We start from the raw sequence: 16,910 nt of genomic DNA, 5'->3' as shown, positions 1-16,910 counted from the left end.
GTGTAAGCAGTTTGGCTGCATCTGCTCCAAGAGGAGCAGCAGAGGAGCTGGCTGGATGGTTGTACCAGAACACCTCCACCTGTGCTCTGGGTGTCACATCTTGATGTCATCAGACACTGATGGACATCCATGGTACTGGGATTTACAGTTCCGTATGTGCTGCTGATTTAGCCTTTACCTGTAGTTATTTAGGTATATTCGGGGGGAAATCAAAACAGAGCAAGCAACACTGCTTTGGAGCTGCGTGATGCTGATACTCATCTGGACAAATGGAAAAGGCCAATGGCTTGATCTTCTACGTCACACAGGGAAATAAGTGTTACCTGTCTGCTGGTTTCCTGAATGAGCAGGGTTACCCCACACAGCGGAAGCTGGTTGCAAGTGTAAATACTGTATGGCAAACTGTCTACCAACCATGTCTGTGCTTTTTATGCTGATTTGTACATGACATTTCTGAGATGTCAGCAGCATAACCAGCACGTTTTGCTCTGAACACAGTACATTCTCTTCTTCAGAAGTAACAACAAGCACTCCCATTGTGTGGCATGAAAAACCAGACACTGACATCTTATTGTCACTAAGAACAAACAAACAGAAAGAAAATAACAACAACAAAACCCAGCTCAACAGCAAATTTGGATTTAATGGGCCGATTCAATCCAGAACCATCATTATCTGATCTTTGTAAAAGCTGCTCCTGCCATGTTAGAAAATGCAGTGTAAGTCACTTTCGTGTGAGTTTGCTATGGAGGAGACAGAGGTAAACAAACATGTTTGTCCCCAAAACCTTGGAGCACTGTAAGTGAAACAAGTCGGCAGAAAATTGTTTTGTCTCCAGTACTGCAGCCTGCAGACACCATGCAGACACCATGCAGACACCATGCAGACACCATGCAGACACCATGCAGACTGGGCGGGCTGGGAAACCTGACGGAGCTGCATGTGTCCCAATGTTGCAGGGGAGCTGGGCTGACGGCCCTCAGAGGTCCCTTCCAACTCAAACCATTCTGTGATTCTATGACTCTTAAAGTATCCCGTCCATCTCCAGGTTGGTCCGTACAGCTCTGCAGGCGTTACCTGCAAGGAACCTGCAGCCAAAGTTTGCAGATGTGAGTGCAGCTGGGGAAGCAGGCGGCAGCCTGGCGGAGCTGTGGGATCCCAGCAGGCAGACCCACACCCACAGACCGAGCAGGAGAGTGCTGGGTTTCAGGTGTGTGATCTGAAGAAGGCTGCAGCCCAACACTTTGATTTTATCCTGGGTGAATGCAACATCCCTTACCTGCAGCCGCAGCACAGCACTGGGCGCTGCTGGCAGTAGGAACAGTTTGAGCAGCCACCGCTGGCACAGCAGGGCTGGGGGAATGCAGCTCTGTGCTCGTCGTTGGCAACAACATGACCAGCAACACAGGGGTTTTGTGTGAGCTCCTGGCTAGAGGTGCGGCTCTCACCCACAGATGGACGCAGCTCTCAGTAACAACAGTGTGCAGCTGATGGTTTATTTGGGGTACTTTACCTTCGCCTACCAAGGCCCGTGTCACCCACGGGTGTGCCCCAGTGACACCTATCAGCCTGTAGTCAGCAGGACGCACGTGTTGCAAACACTTGAATAAAGGTTGGGAACCGTAAGGAACCGGGTGAGATGTAAACGCAAAACCTTATGGTGCCGAAATAACCGGCGACACGTCCTGGAAAGGAACGTCCTCTGGACAGAAAGTGCAAGGAAGCCCCGTAAGAACAGAGGCGAGCAGGCAGTGCCCGCACCTCAATGCGCCCGGCCGGAGAGCTGGCAGCGGGCAGATCCGCTCCGCCCTTGGTGGATCCTGCGCAGCGCTGCCCGACGGCGCTCCGGCATCAGGGAGCGGCTGCCGCTGCCCAGCGCCGCTCGGGGCTTGGGCGGATCTAACGGGGCTCGGGGCACCGCGACCCGCCCTAAGGAGCGACAGTGCCCGAGGAGCGGCCCGCGGCGCTGCGCAGGGCCGATAGCGGCAGCGGGCCGATATCTGGGCAGTGCCGCCCATAAGGGGCGGGCGGGCAGGAGCCGCCATTCCCCGCAACTCTGAGCTGAGCGGGGCGGTGCTGCGCTGCTGTGCCGGCAGTGTCTTAGTGCCGCCCCTTCCCCTCCTGTTCCCCTCCTCCCCGCGCAGGCCCCGCTGCCCGCCCCTTCCCTCCCCTCCCCGGGGCGCGGCGCTGCCCGGCGGGGCTCGCCCGGCGCGGCTCCGCGAGGCGCGGCCGCCCCTTCTCCGCCCCGGCGCCGGAGCGCGGCCGGCGGCAGCAGCGCCCCTCCTTCCCCTCCTTCCCCTTCTTTCCCTCCTTCCCCTTCTTTCCCTCCTTCCCCTCCTTCCCTCCGCGAGGGCGGGCGGAGAGCGGCGGCGCCGCGCGGGAGGCGCTCCGGAGCCATGCGGGAGTACAAGGTGGTGGTGCTGGGCTCGGGCGGCGTGGGCAAGTCCGCCCTCACCGTGCAGTTCGTCACCGGCTCGTTCATCGAGAAGTACGACCCCACCATCGAGGACTTCTACCGCAAGGAGATCGAGGTGGACTCCTCGCCGTCCGTGCTGGAGATCCTGGACACGGCGGGCACCGAGCAGTTCGCCTCCATGCGGGACCTCTACATCAAGAACGGGCAGGGCTTCATCCTGGTGTACAGCCTGGTGAACCAGCAGAGCTTCCAGGACATCAAGCCCATGCGGGACCAGATCATCCGCGTGAAGCGGTACGAGCGGGTGCCCATGATCCTGGTGGGCAACAAGGTGGACCTGGAGGGCGAGCGGGAGGTGTCCTTCGGGGAGGGCAAGGCGCTGGCCGAGGAGTGGAGCTGCCCGTTCATGGAGACCTCGGCCAAGCACAAAGCCTCGGTGGACGAGCTGTTCGCCGAGATCGTCCGCCAGATGAACTACGCCGCGCAGCCCGGCGGGGACGAGCCCTGCTGCGCCTCCTGCGCCATCCTCTGAGCGCCCGCGGGGACGGACCCGGCTCCGCACCGCCCGGGCCGGGCACACGGGGCGCCGCCTCCCGCCCGCCCCATCGCGCTGCTCCGCTCCGCGTCGCGGCCGTAGCGGGGCCGGGCGCCCCGACACGCTATGCAAGGTGGAGAGCGGCGCCGTCCACCCGGACCGGGACCGGACGGAGCGCGGGGCGGAGCGGGGCGACCGCCTGTGAAAGGATTCTCTATTTTGTTTACCTGCTGTATCACAGGGAGTCTGCAGGAGAGTGGCAGGGCGTTCTTTTTTAATGGTTCTTTTTTTTGCGATCAGCTGTGAAAACGTTACAAGTCTGCACAATGTTTAGGTGTGCGTGCGTGTGTGATTTCGTTATTTTATTTCCCCCCAACCCCCCGGCGGGTGAGAGGGCCGTTCCTTCCCGGGGCTCTCTCTGGGTCGTCGCTGCCCCGCAGTGCCCCCACCCCCTCCCCCCGCAGCCCCGTGCCCGCAGTGCCTTCCCCGCACCCCGTGCCGGCCCGTGCCAACCTGTGAGCGCCGCAGAATCCCCTTCTCTGCCACTCGGAACCCACGCACAGTTCCCTCTCAGTAATCGTGCCCAACAGGCCGGGACAAAAGGGCCCATTGTTGGTGGGATTTATTTCTTATTTCCATCCGAGCCTTTTAGCTGTAATTTCCACGTCTTGCAAGTTTGGCCTTCATTTACTTCAAATTTGCAAGAATTCAGCCTTTTGGGACTTTGAGCGGTGGGCTTGGTTTTTGTTTCTTTTTTCTTTCTGCCTCCTTTGTGTTTCATTACTATCATTATAGTGGGGTTACTTACCACCAGCCGGCAGAGGAGGAGATCTCAACATTGTGACGTGCCCAGAAGATCCCCCCAGCTGTCCTTTTGGTTCCAGACCTGCAGTTAAGAGATATCTCTCCATTTTAAGAGTTTTAATACAAGTGCTGTTTTTTAGAAACCAACTTTGTGCTCTTTTATGTATTACATGGAATGCTTTGACATAGGCCGTTAATCCTGATTCACAGCAGAGTTGCAGTAAGGATGGGCACGAGGGGCACGAGTTAAGCTAAGGGTGCTGTTTAAAAACAAGAAGGAAAGAAGCCCGAATGCTGAAGCCCAAGGTGCTAAACAGCAGTAGAATAGTGATGCAGTTTTCCCTTTGTGTTTAGGTCCTGATCCTGTGCAAGGCAGCAGGCACAGAGTGCTGTGCTCAGTAGGCAGCTGTAGGAAGGTGGCGTGTTGTAATGCAGCAGTGTCTCCTAAGGTTGGGACCCTGTGGTTTGCTAGAGCAAAAGTCTGAAAGTCATTTATGGCATCTCAGCTTTTCATCCCTTTGCATTTTAATGCCTTTAAATTGCGGTTTCCTGATTTGAAGAGGGAGCTGGGTGGGAGGAGTCTGTACCTTCAGTGAGCTGGGATGCCTGGGCTTTGGTGGTCGCCATTACCTTTCTCTCTCCTCTCCTCTTCAACGACTGGCACACAAAAAGTGTGTCTTTTTCCCTGTGCCAAGCAAACTTGAAATTGTCTTACTGCATGAAAGCAGCAATTGAGCAATGCTGCGCGAAGGGCTTTTAGTTAGGCCATCTGCAATCAAACTGCCTCTATGCCCAGCGTAAATCGGATGGTTTCTCCTTTTAGGTAGGTAAGCTTTCTGCTTCAACACCAGAAGAAGTGGTTTTAGTTAAATTCCATACAGTGAAACCCCAGTGATGGACATTACAATTATAATAGTGTATTTTAGTTGAAGATTGGGTATTGATTTTAGCAACATCCAATACCTGCTGAAAATTTGGATGCTGAGTAATAGGGGCTTCTTTTGACAAAAACGATGTGTTGGAAAGAAAGCCTGACTGCAGGCACATCTTGCACTAAGTTTACAGAAGAAAATTTGCCATAAATTCACATCTCAGCTATTGTGATGGTCAGCGTTTGCCTTAAACTCAGTGGGATTGTGTGGTGTTCGACACCTAACCGGCCTCGTGCCAGATCAATGTATTGAAAGCAAGTCGTTCAGCTTGGTAGAAGCAGTTCTCTGCAACAGACTGCAGATTTGTCATGTTTTGTAGTGCCTCCTGTTTTTCTATTGCCTGTGTTGTGATTGAGGAATGATGCACAAATGGATGTAAGTGGCGCATGGTGGGACACAAAGTCCCGTGTTCCTCAGCCCAGCAGAGCAGCTGAAGGCAACTGAGGAAATTCTGGACTGCGCTGTTTTTTTTTGTAGCTATACTCTTAATTCTTGCCAAAAAGGTGCGTTCGTCAAACGGCGAAGGATTAAAGACAACATGGCGTGGGTCTAATCAGAGTTCGGAATGTATGCAAGTGTTCAGTGTTCTCTATGACTTGGTGAGGACAGTACAAAAGTAGAACTCTGTGTTTGATCTTCCAAATCCTCTGAAGTGTTCTGGTGCTTGTTAAACATAGGCCTTGTCTATCAAGTAGAAACAAAATCACACTGCTTTAACTTGACTGGATAATGAAAGCTATATTTGCTTCTACACTAGAAAAAAAAATGTTGTATCAATGTAAAGGTACTCTTTTATTCCTTTTCCCTGTGGGAATATGTTATACCAGTGTCAATACAAAGGTGGTATATAGCTCTTTTCACAGTGAGAATTGCATAAATGTAGTTGATTTGGAAGAAAAATGACATTCCCAGCCAGAATACTTCCTGACAGTGCAGAAATTGTATAAACAAGGCCTTGGTTTAAGGCTGGTCTTATGACCACGTATTTTGCTGTACATAATGATGGTATTTTTAAAAATCCAAGCTTGTTCTATCGCCAGAAAGCATGCCTCTGAAATCCCAGTCTGTGATTGTAACTATGCCGTGTTCCAGACCTCGTTGCAAATACAAGTGTGGTTCTTCCCAACCCCGTGCTCAGGCTCTGTTGATGCGTGCAGTTCTGAGGGCCATGTTCAGTGCTGTGGCTGTGGGATTCCTGGAGGTTCTGCTGCTCTCAAAAGAATGTATGGCAGGTTTTTCTCAAAGAGCATTTCTTTTCAGTAAAGGGCAGCTGGCTCTTTATGACTTCATCTGGATCCTCCTCGCGTGCAGGTGTTGCTGAGTATCGCGTTTCCTCAAGGAGTGACAAAATGCAAGAACTTCCATTTTCTCCAAGAGCTTTGTGTGAAAAGGAGCGGCACGTGTGTCCCTGGATCCTCTGCCATTCAGAGTAATGGGCAGCTCCCTCGGGCGGCCATGGGAAGCATTTGGAGCAGCAGGCCATTAGGAGCTCTGTGACTCACACATGAGTAGGGCAGGCAGCCCAGGAGCCTTTGTGGCAGAGCTTCGCTGTATCCTGGAGGACTGCTGCCATGAGTGCCCATTCGTGGGCTGAAGAGAGTCTGCTGTGGAAACGATATATGTGTGAGCTCTGTCAAAGGCAGGGTAGTCTTCAGTAGTGGTCTTCACGGTGCAGAGCCTCCTCCTGCAACATTTATAGCTTTGTGCAAAACGTGTCAAAAAGGTTCCCCTTCTGTCACACCGTGGTAACATCATGGTCTGAAATCTCATTTTTTAGGAGTTCAACATCTGCCTGACTCCTAAAATCTTATTTGGAAGTGAGGAACTTTGACAAACATATGCTTACATATGCCTATGGGAGTGATTAAATAGCAGCATGGCTCAGATGGTTAAAGGTCCCTGAGTGAGCTGAGTGCAGACACCTGGAGCACAGGACTGGGCCGCCTTGGTTTGGCTTTAACTGCACCTCACACTGTGCCAGTCTGTAATGGGGAAGCTCTCTGTGTTTCCCTGGGTAAGAGTGGTTGTGTATGTTTGTGTGTTTCTTCTGACATGGCTGGAGTCAAAACTCATCCTGAGCAGTGACCTCAGCCTCTGTGGTCTCCGTGCTGCATGCAGTCACTATTGCACGGAGAAAACACGCAGTGAAACCTGAACTGGTTGGGAGATACTGACATTAAAATTTCTCTGTAGCAGTCTTATTTTCTGGGGGGCCATGAGTGCTCGAATGCACATCGGGTGCTGACTTAATATTGTTGATGCCAAGCGTGGTGGTTCAAGTAGATGACGTACTGTGCAAAAAAACCAAGCTCTACAGATAAATACTTAATCTGCAAAATCTAACAACGTGTCTTAGATCCTATCTAAAATGCTGTGAAATTAGAAGTGAATTAACCAGAACTTGTAAGCTGTTTAAACAAGTCTTAAAAGATTGGAAGCAGCTGCTGTGCAGTAACTTTAACATCTCAACAGCATCTGGGTCTTTGGGATTTTTGGGCCCAGACAAGGCAAAGTGGTTCAGAGTCCAAGGCTTTGTCTTGATAATCTGGGCAGAAGATTAGAGGTAGTGTCAGATGTATAACTTCAGCTTTAGTGCTTTAAGAAAACATTTTACTTGTACGAAATTATTTGGTTTTAAGGGAACCTCACAAAAAGTGCCTAATTAATAGATGTAAAGTCTAGGTAACAGATTCCAGATGTGTTTGCTGCAAGAAATCCTGTAGCAAACAGTCTGATCAGTGATGCTGTGCTTCTGGTGGGTTGTTACCTTTTTGTGCTGTGACGGTAGGATGCAGTAGGATGTTTGAGGTTAGTCGTGAGGATGGTTGTAAATCAGCTTCAAGGTAAAAACTAACCCACCAAAGAAGTGTTTTTCCTTTGACTGAGGAATTTGAAAAGGTGCAGACCAGCATTTGTATCAGTATTACTTTGCCAGTTTCTCGTTGGTTTATCAGTGTAGGTTTTGTTTCTACCATGCTACTGTTAAACCAATTAAATAATTATTGTGAATTCCTACTCACGTTATTTTGTTAGAGTTCCAAGTAAGAGCACAAGCACTGAGCTGCAGGTGTCTGCCTGTGTTTGACCTGCTGTTATTAATGGCAGGGTTAGCAGGTACAGACCCCAGTGTGGGTGCTTGGAAAGAAGTCTCAGTTTAGCCATTAAAAGTTATCCACCTGCGGATGTTCCTGATGAACAAGATGTCCATGGCCTGTGTGCCAATTTGTGTTCTGCAGGGTGAGAGCAGACAGCAGAAGAAGGTGCATATCCTGGGTTGGGGGGCCTGGCGCATCCCTGCTCACAGCGAGCTCTTCCATTCCTTGTCTTCTTGCTGCCTCCTGATAGCTTACAGCACCTGTACCGAGTCAGCAGTGACAGGGATGGGCAAGGCCTGACCTGCTGGCCGTCAGGTGCCCCCTGGTACTGTAGTGTGCCATGCCTGCTTCTGGCTCCCTGCTTCAGTGTGGGACTGCTGTGTGCTTGTAGTGTGTCTGTTCTGCTTTCCACAGCTCCATTTTTGCACTGCGTGTTTTGTCTAAGTACCACTTTTGGGGCAGGTGCACTGATTTCTCCCAAGGTTTTCAGTCTGGAATTGCAGTACCAAATGAAATAAAGGAAGATGGAGAGAGTGTGAGGGCACTGCAGAAATGTTTCTTACAAGAGGATGTGACCTTTTCCATTAAGACAGAGGTAAACATTGGAAGCCAATTTTTCAATGAATGTCTAGCAGAAATCTTGGTTTCATCAAGCCTTATGTGTAAATCAGAAGAAACACTTAAGACTCCTTTGAGTTGGAGGTAGAGCACTTGGATGATTTCAGAGAATTATCTTCACACTTTCATCACCTGGTATGAGTGCTTCGTATTTGCTCTTGCACATCCAGAAAGCTGGCATGCAAGAGAGGTGCTGAAAGTGCTTTCTGTATGTGCATTCTATGGATGGATTCTAGGGGTGAAAGCAGAATCTTTGTGGGCTTTTTATGTTGTTTTTAAGAAACTCGTATGACTTCTGTTTAAATTCCTTGCTGGGTTGTAGTTCCTGCCCCTGCACATTGTGCCCGGTGTGCTGGGAAGGTCTGCTTCTTTAGAAATCATGAGGGTGATTAGAAATAGCATAAATGCTGTTTTCAGAGCCATAACAAAAGTAAGTCTGAGGGTTACTGTATGTGTGTCCCTGATGCCCTGTGCACTGGTCAGTCTCCTGCTGTGTGTTTCTGTGGAGTGGGTGTACATGACCAAGGGCTAGCAACGATGGGCCAGTGAAACACTGCCTGGGTAGGACAGGAATCTGAGGTGGAGGAGGACTGAATCTCGGGTTTGTGGTGTGAGACTGGAGGTGGGAAGCACGTCTGCTGAGACAGGGGTGTTCTGGGAGATAACTGGTTGAATTCTTCTGTTTCACCTGTAAAGTAACACCCTTCTGTTTGTGTATGTCATGGACAGAGTAGCTCTGAACATTTGGATTTACTTCTCTTTCCTCCCTGCCTTCCTGGGTGAGTCTGTACTTCCCTGTCCTGGGCTGCACACAGCCGTACCAGCACAGTTTGGACTGACTTTGCTTGTTTTGTGTCTTGTAACTTATTAGGTACAAAACATGCATTTGTAAAGGCTGAAATTTTGGGTTAAATGTGAGTGATCTTTGGAAGGCAATCTGGTGTCCCTGCGTATTGTTACCAAACAGTACTAGTGTCTGTTGTACTATACAAGTTTCTGAAAGCATCAATTTTATGTGAGTAGTTGTCAAATTGGTGATGTACTAAATAGTTCTTTTTCTAAATCATACTTTTTTTTTTCCAGCCCAGATCTCATAAAGGTACTGAGGGACTCCTGGGCTGTTTTAATGAGCTGGTATATACGTCGTGCAGTTCCTAACATCTTGTAAACGGCTGCTGTGGGTTTTATTGGTGCTAAGTGGATTCAAAACTGCACAGGGAGTTTGTGCAGTCAGTGTTACGCACCAGGGATGATGATGTGCTGTGTCTTCCTAGCTTCTGTACGCTATAGCTCACCTGAGTCTCTGCTCACCTGTGTACGACTTGACAATGATGACGGTTACAGTGTGACTCAGTTGGAAGCCGTATGTATTTAAGGACTATAGTAGTGATAGTTTTATTCTGTGAATGAGCTATGGTGATATCACATACCTCAATTCAGTATTGGGAGTTTCCTGCCAAGTTTACTTGATTATTAACAGAGTTAAGATGAAAGCATGCTAATGAGGTACTTGAGTAATTAAGTTTCTAATACTTGAGATCTTGATTTCCAGTCTCTTTTAAATAGTCTCCTGCGTTCCAGATTGGCTGTTTTTCTGCTGGGTTTCTTGTTTCAAATACTGTGTTTCCTTTAGTGTGGGTTTTGCTTTCTCTTTGGCTGTTGGATCTTTTGCTTTCTCCTTAAACCAGAGGAAAAAACAGAGAGGAGATTCACGTTTGATTACTGTAAAGCACATGCTGCCTGGATTCCAGCAATACCTGCCCTGTACTGCACGTGTTTTTGCAATTAAAACAAGGAGAATACTGTATATTTAAGGTAATTCCAAGGCTGGGACATTCAGCAGAGAAACAGCTTGAAAAAATTGATTTAGCAAAGAACTAGGTCAGTCTGGTGGAGCGAGCTAGAGTGCTCATAGGTGCTTTGGTATTTGTTTACTTACAGAACTACTGTACTAAAACCCTTGAGCAAAAGCCACAGATTTCTAAGCAGAAATATTTATGTCTGCATACAAAGTTGGATCTGGTATCCACAATTTGGGAAATGTCCATGTTTTTCTACTCTGGGCATAGAGAACCATGAATAAGGTGCCTACAGGCACTGAATGTTAGACTAGTAGCACAGGAATATAGACATGTATTTATACAGTCAATTAGGAGCAAGAAAAATGAGTCGTCTTGTTCCTTTTCAATCATTTTTGGCCTGGCACAAAATAATTTTCAGCATCCCTAAACCAGAAAATCACAGCGGTTGTTCAGTGTGTGCAGCCTTGCACCAGCTGCAGGGGCAGCAACCAGTTAAACTAGTTGGAAGTGTCTGTGGTCAGTGCTGTCTGTGGATGAACCTTCTAGCTCATGTCTCGCTTCTGTATTGCTCGTGATAAGTAAACTGAAACCAAACCTGCCTTGACCAAAACACTGGGAATTCGAGGTTGGGCATTCTTGGATTCCTTGGAGACTTTATGATTAATTGGAATTGCTCAATGTGCGACTGGTCATAGCTTGTTTCAGGCGTTGGTGAGATGCTGACTTCCTGTATCAGTCACTCGGGGGTTTTCAGCGCTTCTTTAACAGAAATTAACTGATGGGTAACTGGAGTTTGTTTGGCAAGTGTATTGTGCATGTGGGTACGAAGACATAAACTGTATTATTCCAGGATGTAAACAGACCCAACCGACATGTTCGGTGCCTGCCTGCCTGCAGTACAACTTTTAATGTTACTTCAGTCATGAAGTTAAATGATGTCTTCATGTACACCATTAGGAGTCTTAACTAATTCTGTAGTGTTTTGAAGACCAAGTTGTTCTAAATTGTGCAGTCAGTTTGAGAAAGAGACTGTAAAAGATCTAGACACATACTTTTAAAATAATACTGTAAGCAGTGACCCTTCTAACAGGTTTTTGGTTCTTACTGCACATAAGGTCCCTCTGTCAGTAAATGAGCTAAACGTTTTCAACGTGCAGGTTTCAGCAGAGATCTCTGGCAGAGCAGTGGTGCAGGGGCACACACTGCCCACAGTGCTGGGCTGCCTGTGCCTGGATGCACTCAGAAAGACAAGGATTGGCGCTGAGGGATGTGGGCAGAGGCATGCTGGGCTGGGGCTGGGTATTTTCCTGTTGTAATTATGCTGTGATTCCTTGATCTGACCCAGGTTCTTTGGCCCCAGGAGCGGTGCTCACCTGCTCAGCAAGGACATTGGCAGCGCATTCAGCCACACCACAGAGAGCGGGGAGGACACGGTTGTGCCTCCTCCTGCCTGCACAGCCCCCATACAAATGAGTCTGTTTCTTTTTTGTCTCACTGCTCCTGGAAATCTGCTTCAAAGATGATTTCTTTATTGCTTCCCTTTACTCTTGGGAAGGAAGAAGGGAGTGAAAAGAGCCTTGTGTGGGGCGCGGGGAGCTCATAGTAAGCATTACTACGAGCATTAAATGCATTATTGAGGAGGCTTAATTGAATGCCTTCCCCTGTGACTTTAGCTGGATTTTCAGATGTCTGAAATGCAGCTTTTTATAAACCTTGGTGGGTTTTTCTCATCTCGAAGTCATACCGGGTTAGTGTAAATTATGAAATGCCAACTTAAAGTGGCAAAAGGTTGATAGAAAGTAAATTTTACACAGTTGTTTCTTTCCATTCTGTTGGAATTTACAATACATTGTTCAGCAAGGTTTGTTCGTGCCCATTATTCACATCTGTTAGGCAACCTTTTATCCTTGCAGTGTTATCTCATCCAATGTGCTGTGCAGGGGTGCTGCAGGCTGGGCAGCTGGGCTGTGTGCAGGGTGAGGCCTCTCCTCAATCCTGGTTGTTCGTTGCAAAACTTCAAGACATCAGTTCCGAATAGGATTCCGACTACCAAATCCAGCATCTTTTTGGTATGTTTAACAGCATTTTACTTGTGAAAAGACAAAAGAACCCTTTACCCTGTAAGGCCCAAAGGATGTTGAGGTAAGCTTACAAGCACAAAGGTTTATTTTCAGAGTCCACAGCTGATGTCATACGTCAACTATAGCAATAGAAATTGCTTTTGCTGAAACCTTCTTTAAAAAAGAGGCAGAGATAAGAGGGAAACCTTGCACTAGCGGTCAGCCAGGAGGAGAAGCTCTTGGGCCTTTGCAGACAGGGATCCTGCTGGGGGTTTGCCCTCCAGTGCAAACATCAGCCTCCCACAGTGCTGTTTCTGCAGCGTCTGTGGTTTTCCAGGACCTGCTCAGACTCCCTGCAGGCTGCTCCTGTCCCTTGCACTCGCAGTGCTGCTCAGGACATGCCTGGGTCAGATGCAGGTGTTGCATGCTGGCTGTGCATTGAGCTTCATGCACGCTTGTTGCTCAGCACCGTGCATTGCCTACGTGAAGGATAATGATCTGCCAGGTGAGTTCTGTGTGGTAGTTTATCAGATTGAAATCCACAGCAGTTCTGAACTAATACAGAAACTAATCTTTATCCCAGCAGTGCAGTCCATGATGCCTGCTGCAATTGCAGCAGCCGGCAGCCAAGAGAGCAGCGACGCCTGATGGCTCTGAAGCCCGGAGCCTGCTGTGCTGTGACTGCTGTGCTGTGCCCTGAGCACACTCCTCCACAGCTGCTCTGAGCTCTAAGCCAAAGAGCAAAGTTAGGCAAAGCTGTTGCTTTCTTTTTTTTTCTTTAGAGACCGATGCCAGGAACTACATAAACCCCTGAACTATGTCAGCATTGGAGGGAGAACAAAGGTGCCCTCAACTTTCTTTTTCCTCCTACCCTTTTGCCTTTTCTGCGTTTAGAATCAGATGAACTTGGGAAGTGTTGGAGTCTGTGGGTCACTGCAGAGGCGTATGGTCCGAGTGTATGAAAACATATATATTCTAAACTAAAAAGCCTTGCTGTTCTGCACTTCAGGAAGCAAGACTTCTGGTGTAAGTACTGTGCTGTGCTGGAGAATTTTGGGGAAGAGAATCATTTGTTCCTTTGACTGCCTCCCTCACCCTGGGCTCTTTGAAGAAAGCTGGAGATGTTTGTGTCTGCAATCCAGGGGCTGGGTGTGAAAGGTGCTGTGCGAGGGTGTGCAGATGGAATTCATTTGTAAATGTTACAGTTTGTGTTTGTTCAAAATTGGGTCAATTTCCAATCAATCCCTTTGAAGGATAAAGCGTGCTTGCTTCAGAAGGGCTTTTGTGATGACAAAGAGTATTGAGAAAAAGTTTTGAGAGTTATAGTTGGAAGCAAGGTCAACCTCAGCAGCAGCTGCGGCTTTCTGTCAAGAGTTGGCATTAATTTTGAAGTTTAATGATTACCCTTAAGGAAGAGGAAGAAGTCGTTTACCACTCTTGAGAAAGGTTCAGTCAGGAAAGTGATGACTGCAGGACTCTGGATGGGGTATGGTCATTTCTATTCTGCACTGGTAATTGGAAGGGGATGCATATCTGAGCTTCACCATCTTGTGGAAACTTTTAACATGGAGAGTGGCATTTGGATCGCACTGTGCTCAGTCTGATCTCCGTGGGCTCTGTCTGGAAGGCAGCACCTGCTGCCTTGTTCTGCGGCCTTGGGCTCGTGGCACTGCACAGCGTGGTGTGTGGAGCTGAGGGCAGCCCTGCAGGAGTCCATCCTGCTGCACATCCCTGATGCACATGGGGAGCAGGCACAGCTTGCTGCAGCCAGAAATACAGCAGCAGTTATTTCTGCAGTTGTGGTACTTCTTCCTCTCTTCCCTGTGACAGTTGTCCATCCCTGCAACCAGGCAGCATGGCAGGGTGAGGAGCAGGGGACTGCTGCAGTGTAGGGTGGCTTGTGGGGGGTTGGACCTGTGCTGCTGGGGGGCACAGCTGGTTACATACAACTGATTTATTCCTCTTTACCTGAAAATACCCCAACTTGTGCAGCCTGTCTGTGGGAGCTGGGTCACCTCGAGTCCTGAGGGCTGAGCGTGCTCCAGCAGCTGCTGGTGGTCAGCAGGGCCTCCTGTGGGCTGGGGCCAGAGGGAGGTTGGAGGTGACCTCATTACCTGGTACCTTTTCTGTCTGCTTGGAAGAAGGGCTGCAGAACAGTGTGGCCATCCAGGCTGGTCATGGAGAGCATGGTGTGCAACCCCATGCAGAAGCCAAGCAGTTGGAGCTCAGCATGGATCTGATGGCTCTTCTTCCTTCCAAAGTGGTGCAGGTAGGTGAACATGTGAACAGTGCGTGCATGTGCAAGGAGGAATCCCCATCATGTGAGGCCTTCAGGGCTGGGTGACTTTTCAGGAGATGCCCTGCAGCAGCAGTGGTGCTCTGGCTCCATCCTTGGATTTTGTTTCTTTGTAGGAGTGTATCTCCAGAAGGGGTATCTCGTGGCACCTCCAGGATCTGTGTTTGCTTCAGGTCCTCACAGGGTGTGTGCACACCTTGATACCACAGTGCTCCTTGTACAGCTTTGTGAACTGATAGTGGCAGGAGCTGCTGGCTGTCAGTAGTTCTCTATGGGAGCTGTAATAAGAAGCACAACCATGCTCTGAGCGAGTAGAGTGAGACTGATGCAGAAAGCACAGAGCCAGCACCTCATTCCTCTCACCTACACACTCAGCTCACCTGGTGCTTCACAAAACACAGACCTAGTGGGAGGGGTGGGGGCTGTGCAGCCTGAGGTGGCTGCGTGGTGTCTGGAGGGACTGGCAGGCTTTGGCTCCTGCTCTGAGCTGTGGCTGTGAGTTCTGGCCGAGCACCTGTGCTGGTGCATGCAGGAGGGCACAGCAGAGCACGGTGTGCACGTGGCACTGCTGCTGTCAGAGGCCTGCAGGTGCTTAATTCACACTTGGAAACCAGGGCAATTTACTGCGTAAAGGAAAACTGTTGTGTGTATTATACCCTTTTCCGTAGCCATACTAATTCCCTAATATGTGTTAGGAGTTAACATTCATGTTTCTCCATAACTGGATAAAACAAAAATGGCTGGCATTTCAAAGCCTATTAGCATGGAAAGTTGGGAATAAACACCCACTTTGAACAGTTTCCCTTCAGCCTTGCAGCACTGCCTGCTCTGAGCACCGTTGGAACTGACAGGCTCCAGGTCGGACTCCTGGAACACGCTGCATGAGGTGCCTGAATGCCTCCTGTCAGTGAATCCCCATCCGAGTTCTGAGGCAGTGCTGGCAGCAGGGCAAGGGAGAGCGCTCCAGAGGAGGCTGCATGAGGCTTCCTCAGCTGAGAAGTGCTGGCCAGGCATTATTTTGACGCTGGTTAGCAAGGCCTGGTTTTCTGCCAGTGCTCACCTCCTTCATCCACCCTTCTTTTCTGGGAGTACCCAAAATAGGCAGAGCCAGTTACCCTCTGCATAGAGGAAGTGGCAGTCAGGGTTCCTGATTGTTTTCAGCATCACACAGATCTGAAGGGACTGACATTTCTGTGAGGATGAGGCTTCGTGCCACTGTTGACAGGGGTGGTGGGCATGCAGTCAGGTGCCTTCTGCATAGAGCATACAGTTAGATAATTACAACATACTGTAAGTTCATGAAGTTTTAGTGTTCCTTGTGCTATCATTATGAGTGCAGCTGATACTTGCTGTTGGATGTCAGCTAATCCACACATAGATGTTTCAGTAGCAGTCATACTTATCTGAAGGAAAAGTATCTTTCCTTTGCTTCAGTTTTCCTCTGGTCTTTTCCATGGTGTCCGTTCACAGGCGTACATATGAATTTATTTTTCTGATTCTTTTCTTTTAATGTATATTTAATTTGCACTTTATGGAGAACATACAAGAATTGCTGATTAATGCTTTCCCTGACTGCTGCTGACAGATGTGGTTTCCAGCTGTGCTGGCACAGCCTGCCCTGTCTGCCTTGCTGGCTGGGGGCAGCAGGGGAGGGCAGTTTGCAATGGGAAAGGAGGTGTGGCATCAGAAATGGTGCGGTGTGAGACGTGGGAATGATTTCTTTTCACTTAGCTTCCTTGTAGCCTAGTGGGGAATGCTGTGCGCTCAGGAAGTATCTGGACAGTGCTGTTGGATTTCATGCCATGTAAGCAGGAATAGCGCGTGTGTTGCTCCACTGCTATTCCAGCTATTAGAGAAAATACACACAGATGTATTCATCTGAAATCATTGTTTACTATGCCAAATAAGTTTATTTCAGAGTGCTTTCTCCCATGTCCAATCACAGTGCAGATGTTCCGCACAGAGCAGCAGTGCTACCCTCTGTGCCCTGCTGCAGCTGGGCCACGGTGTGCCTGCCATGGGGCAGCCCCACACTCTGCCCACAGAGGGGCTGTGTTCATGGGCCCCAGCTGTTTTCTTTACTGGTACCAAACTGGCTCTTTCAGTAGGAAAATGAGACTGCAGAGCCCTTCCCTATCCACTTGTAAAACCACTTTTATGGGCTTCAAGGTAGATCATGAAAGCTTTCTGTGCAGCACTTGGATGCTGACTGCAAGTGCTATGAATAAAATGCCCATCCTGAGGTCTTACGTTGATTTTTGATGGAACTGTTAACCTGCTGACTGCCCTGTGAGGAACCAGTGCAGGGACTCACGGTATGGACGATCCAAGCTCTGAAAGAAGTTCCTATTT

At 49.0% G+C, this 16,910-nt stretch overlaps 1 protein-coding gene across 1 annotated transcript; it reads left to right on the top strand.

The window, feature by feature from the left end:
• The first annotated feature begins 629 nt into the window (after positions 1-629).
• On the top strand, positions 630-5,813 carry RAP2B (RAP2B, member of RAS oncogene family). Its single transcript, XM_015872193.3, has one exon. The coding sequence runs from the start codon at positions 2,397-2,399 to the stop codon at positions 2,946-2,948; it is 552 nt and encodes a 183-aa protein (XP_015727679.1). The 5' UTR covers positions 630-2,396; the 3' UTR covers positions 2,949-5,813.
• The last annotated feature ends 11,097 nt before the right edge of the window (positions 5,814-16,910 follow it).

This window comes from Coturnix japonica, chromosome 12 (genome assembly GCF_054131305.1).
Source record: "Coturnix japonica strain WE chromosome 12, WE-NBRP24, whole genome shotgun sequence".
Lineage (NCBI taxonomy): Eukaryota > Metazoa > Chordata > Aves > Galliformes > Phasianidae > Coturnix > Coturnix japonica.
Note: the sequence above shows the minus strand (reverse complement) of the source record. Positions and strands in the feature narration are given on the sequence as shown.

Coding starts and splice junctions, on each gene's coding strand:
- RAP2B (XM_015872193.3), top strand. CDS start 2,397: ATGCGGGAGTACAAGGTGGTGGTGCTGGGCTCGGGCGGCGTGGGCAAG.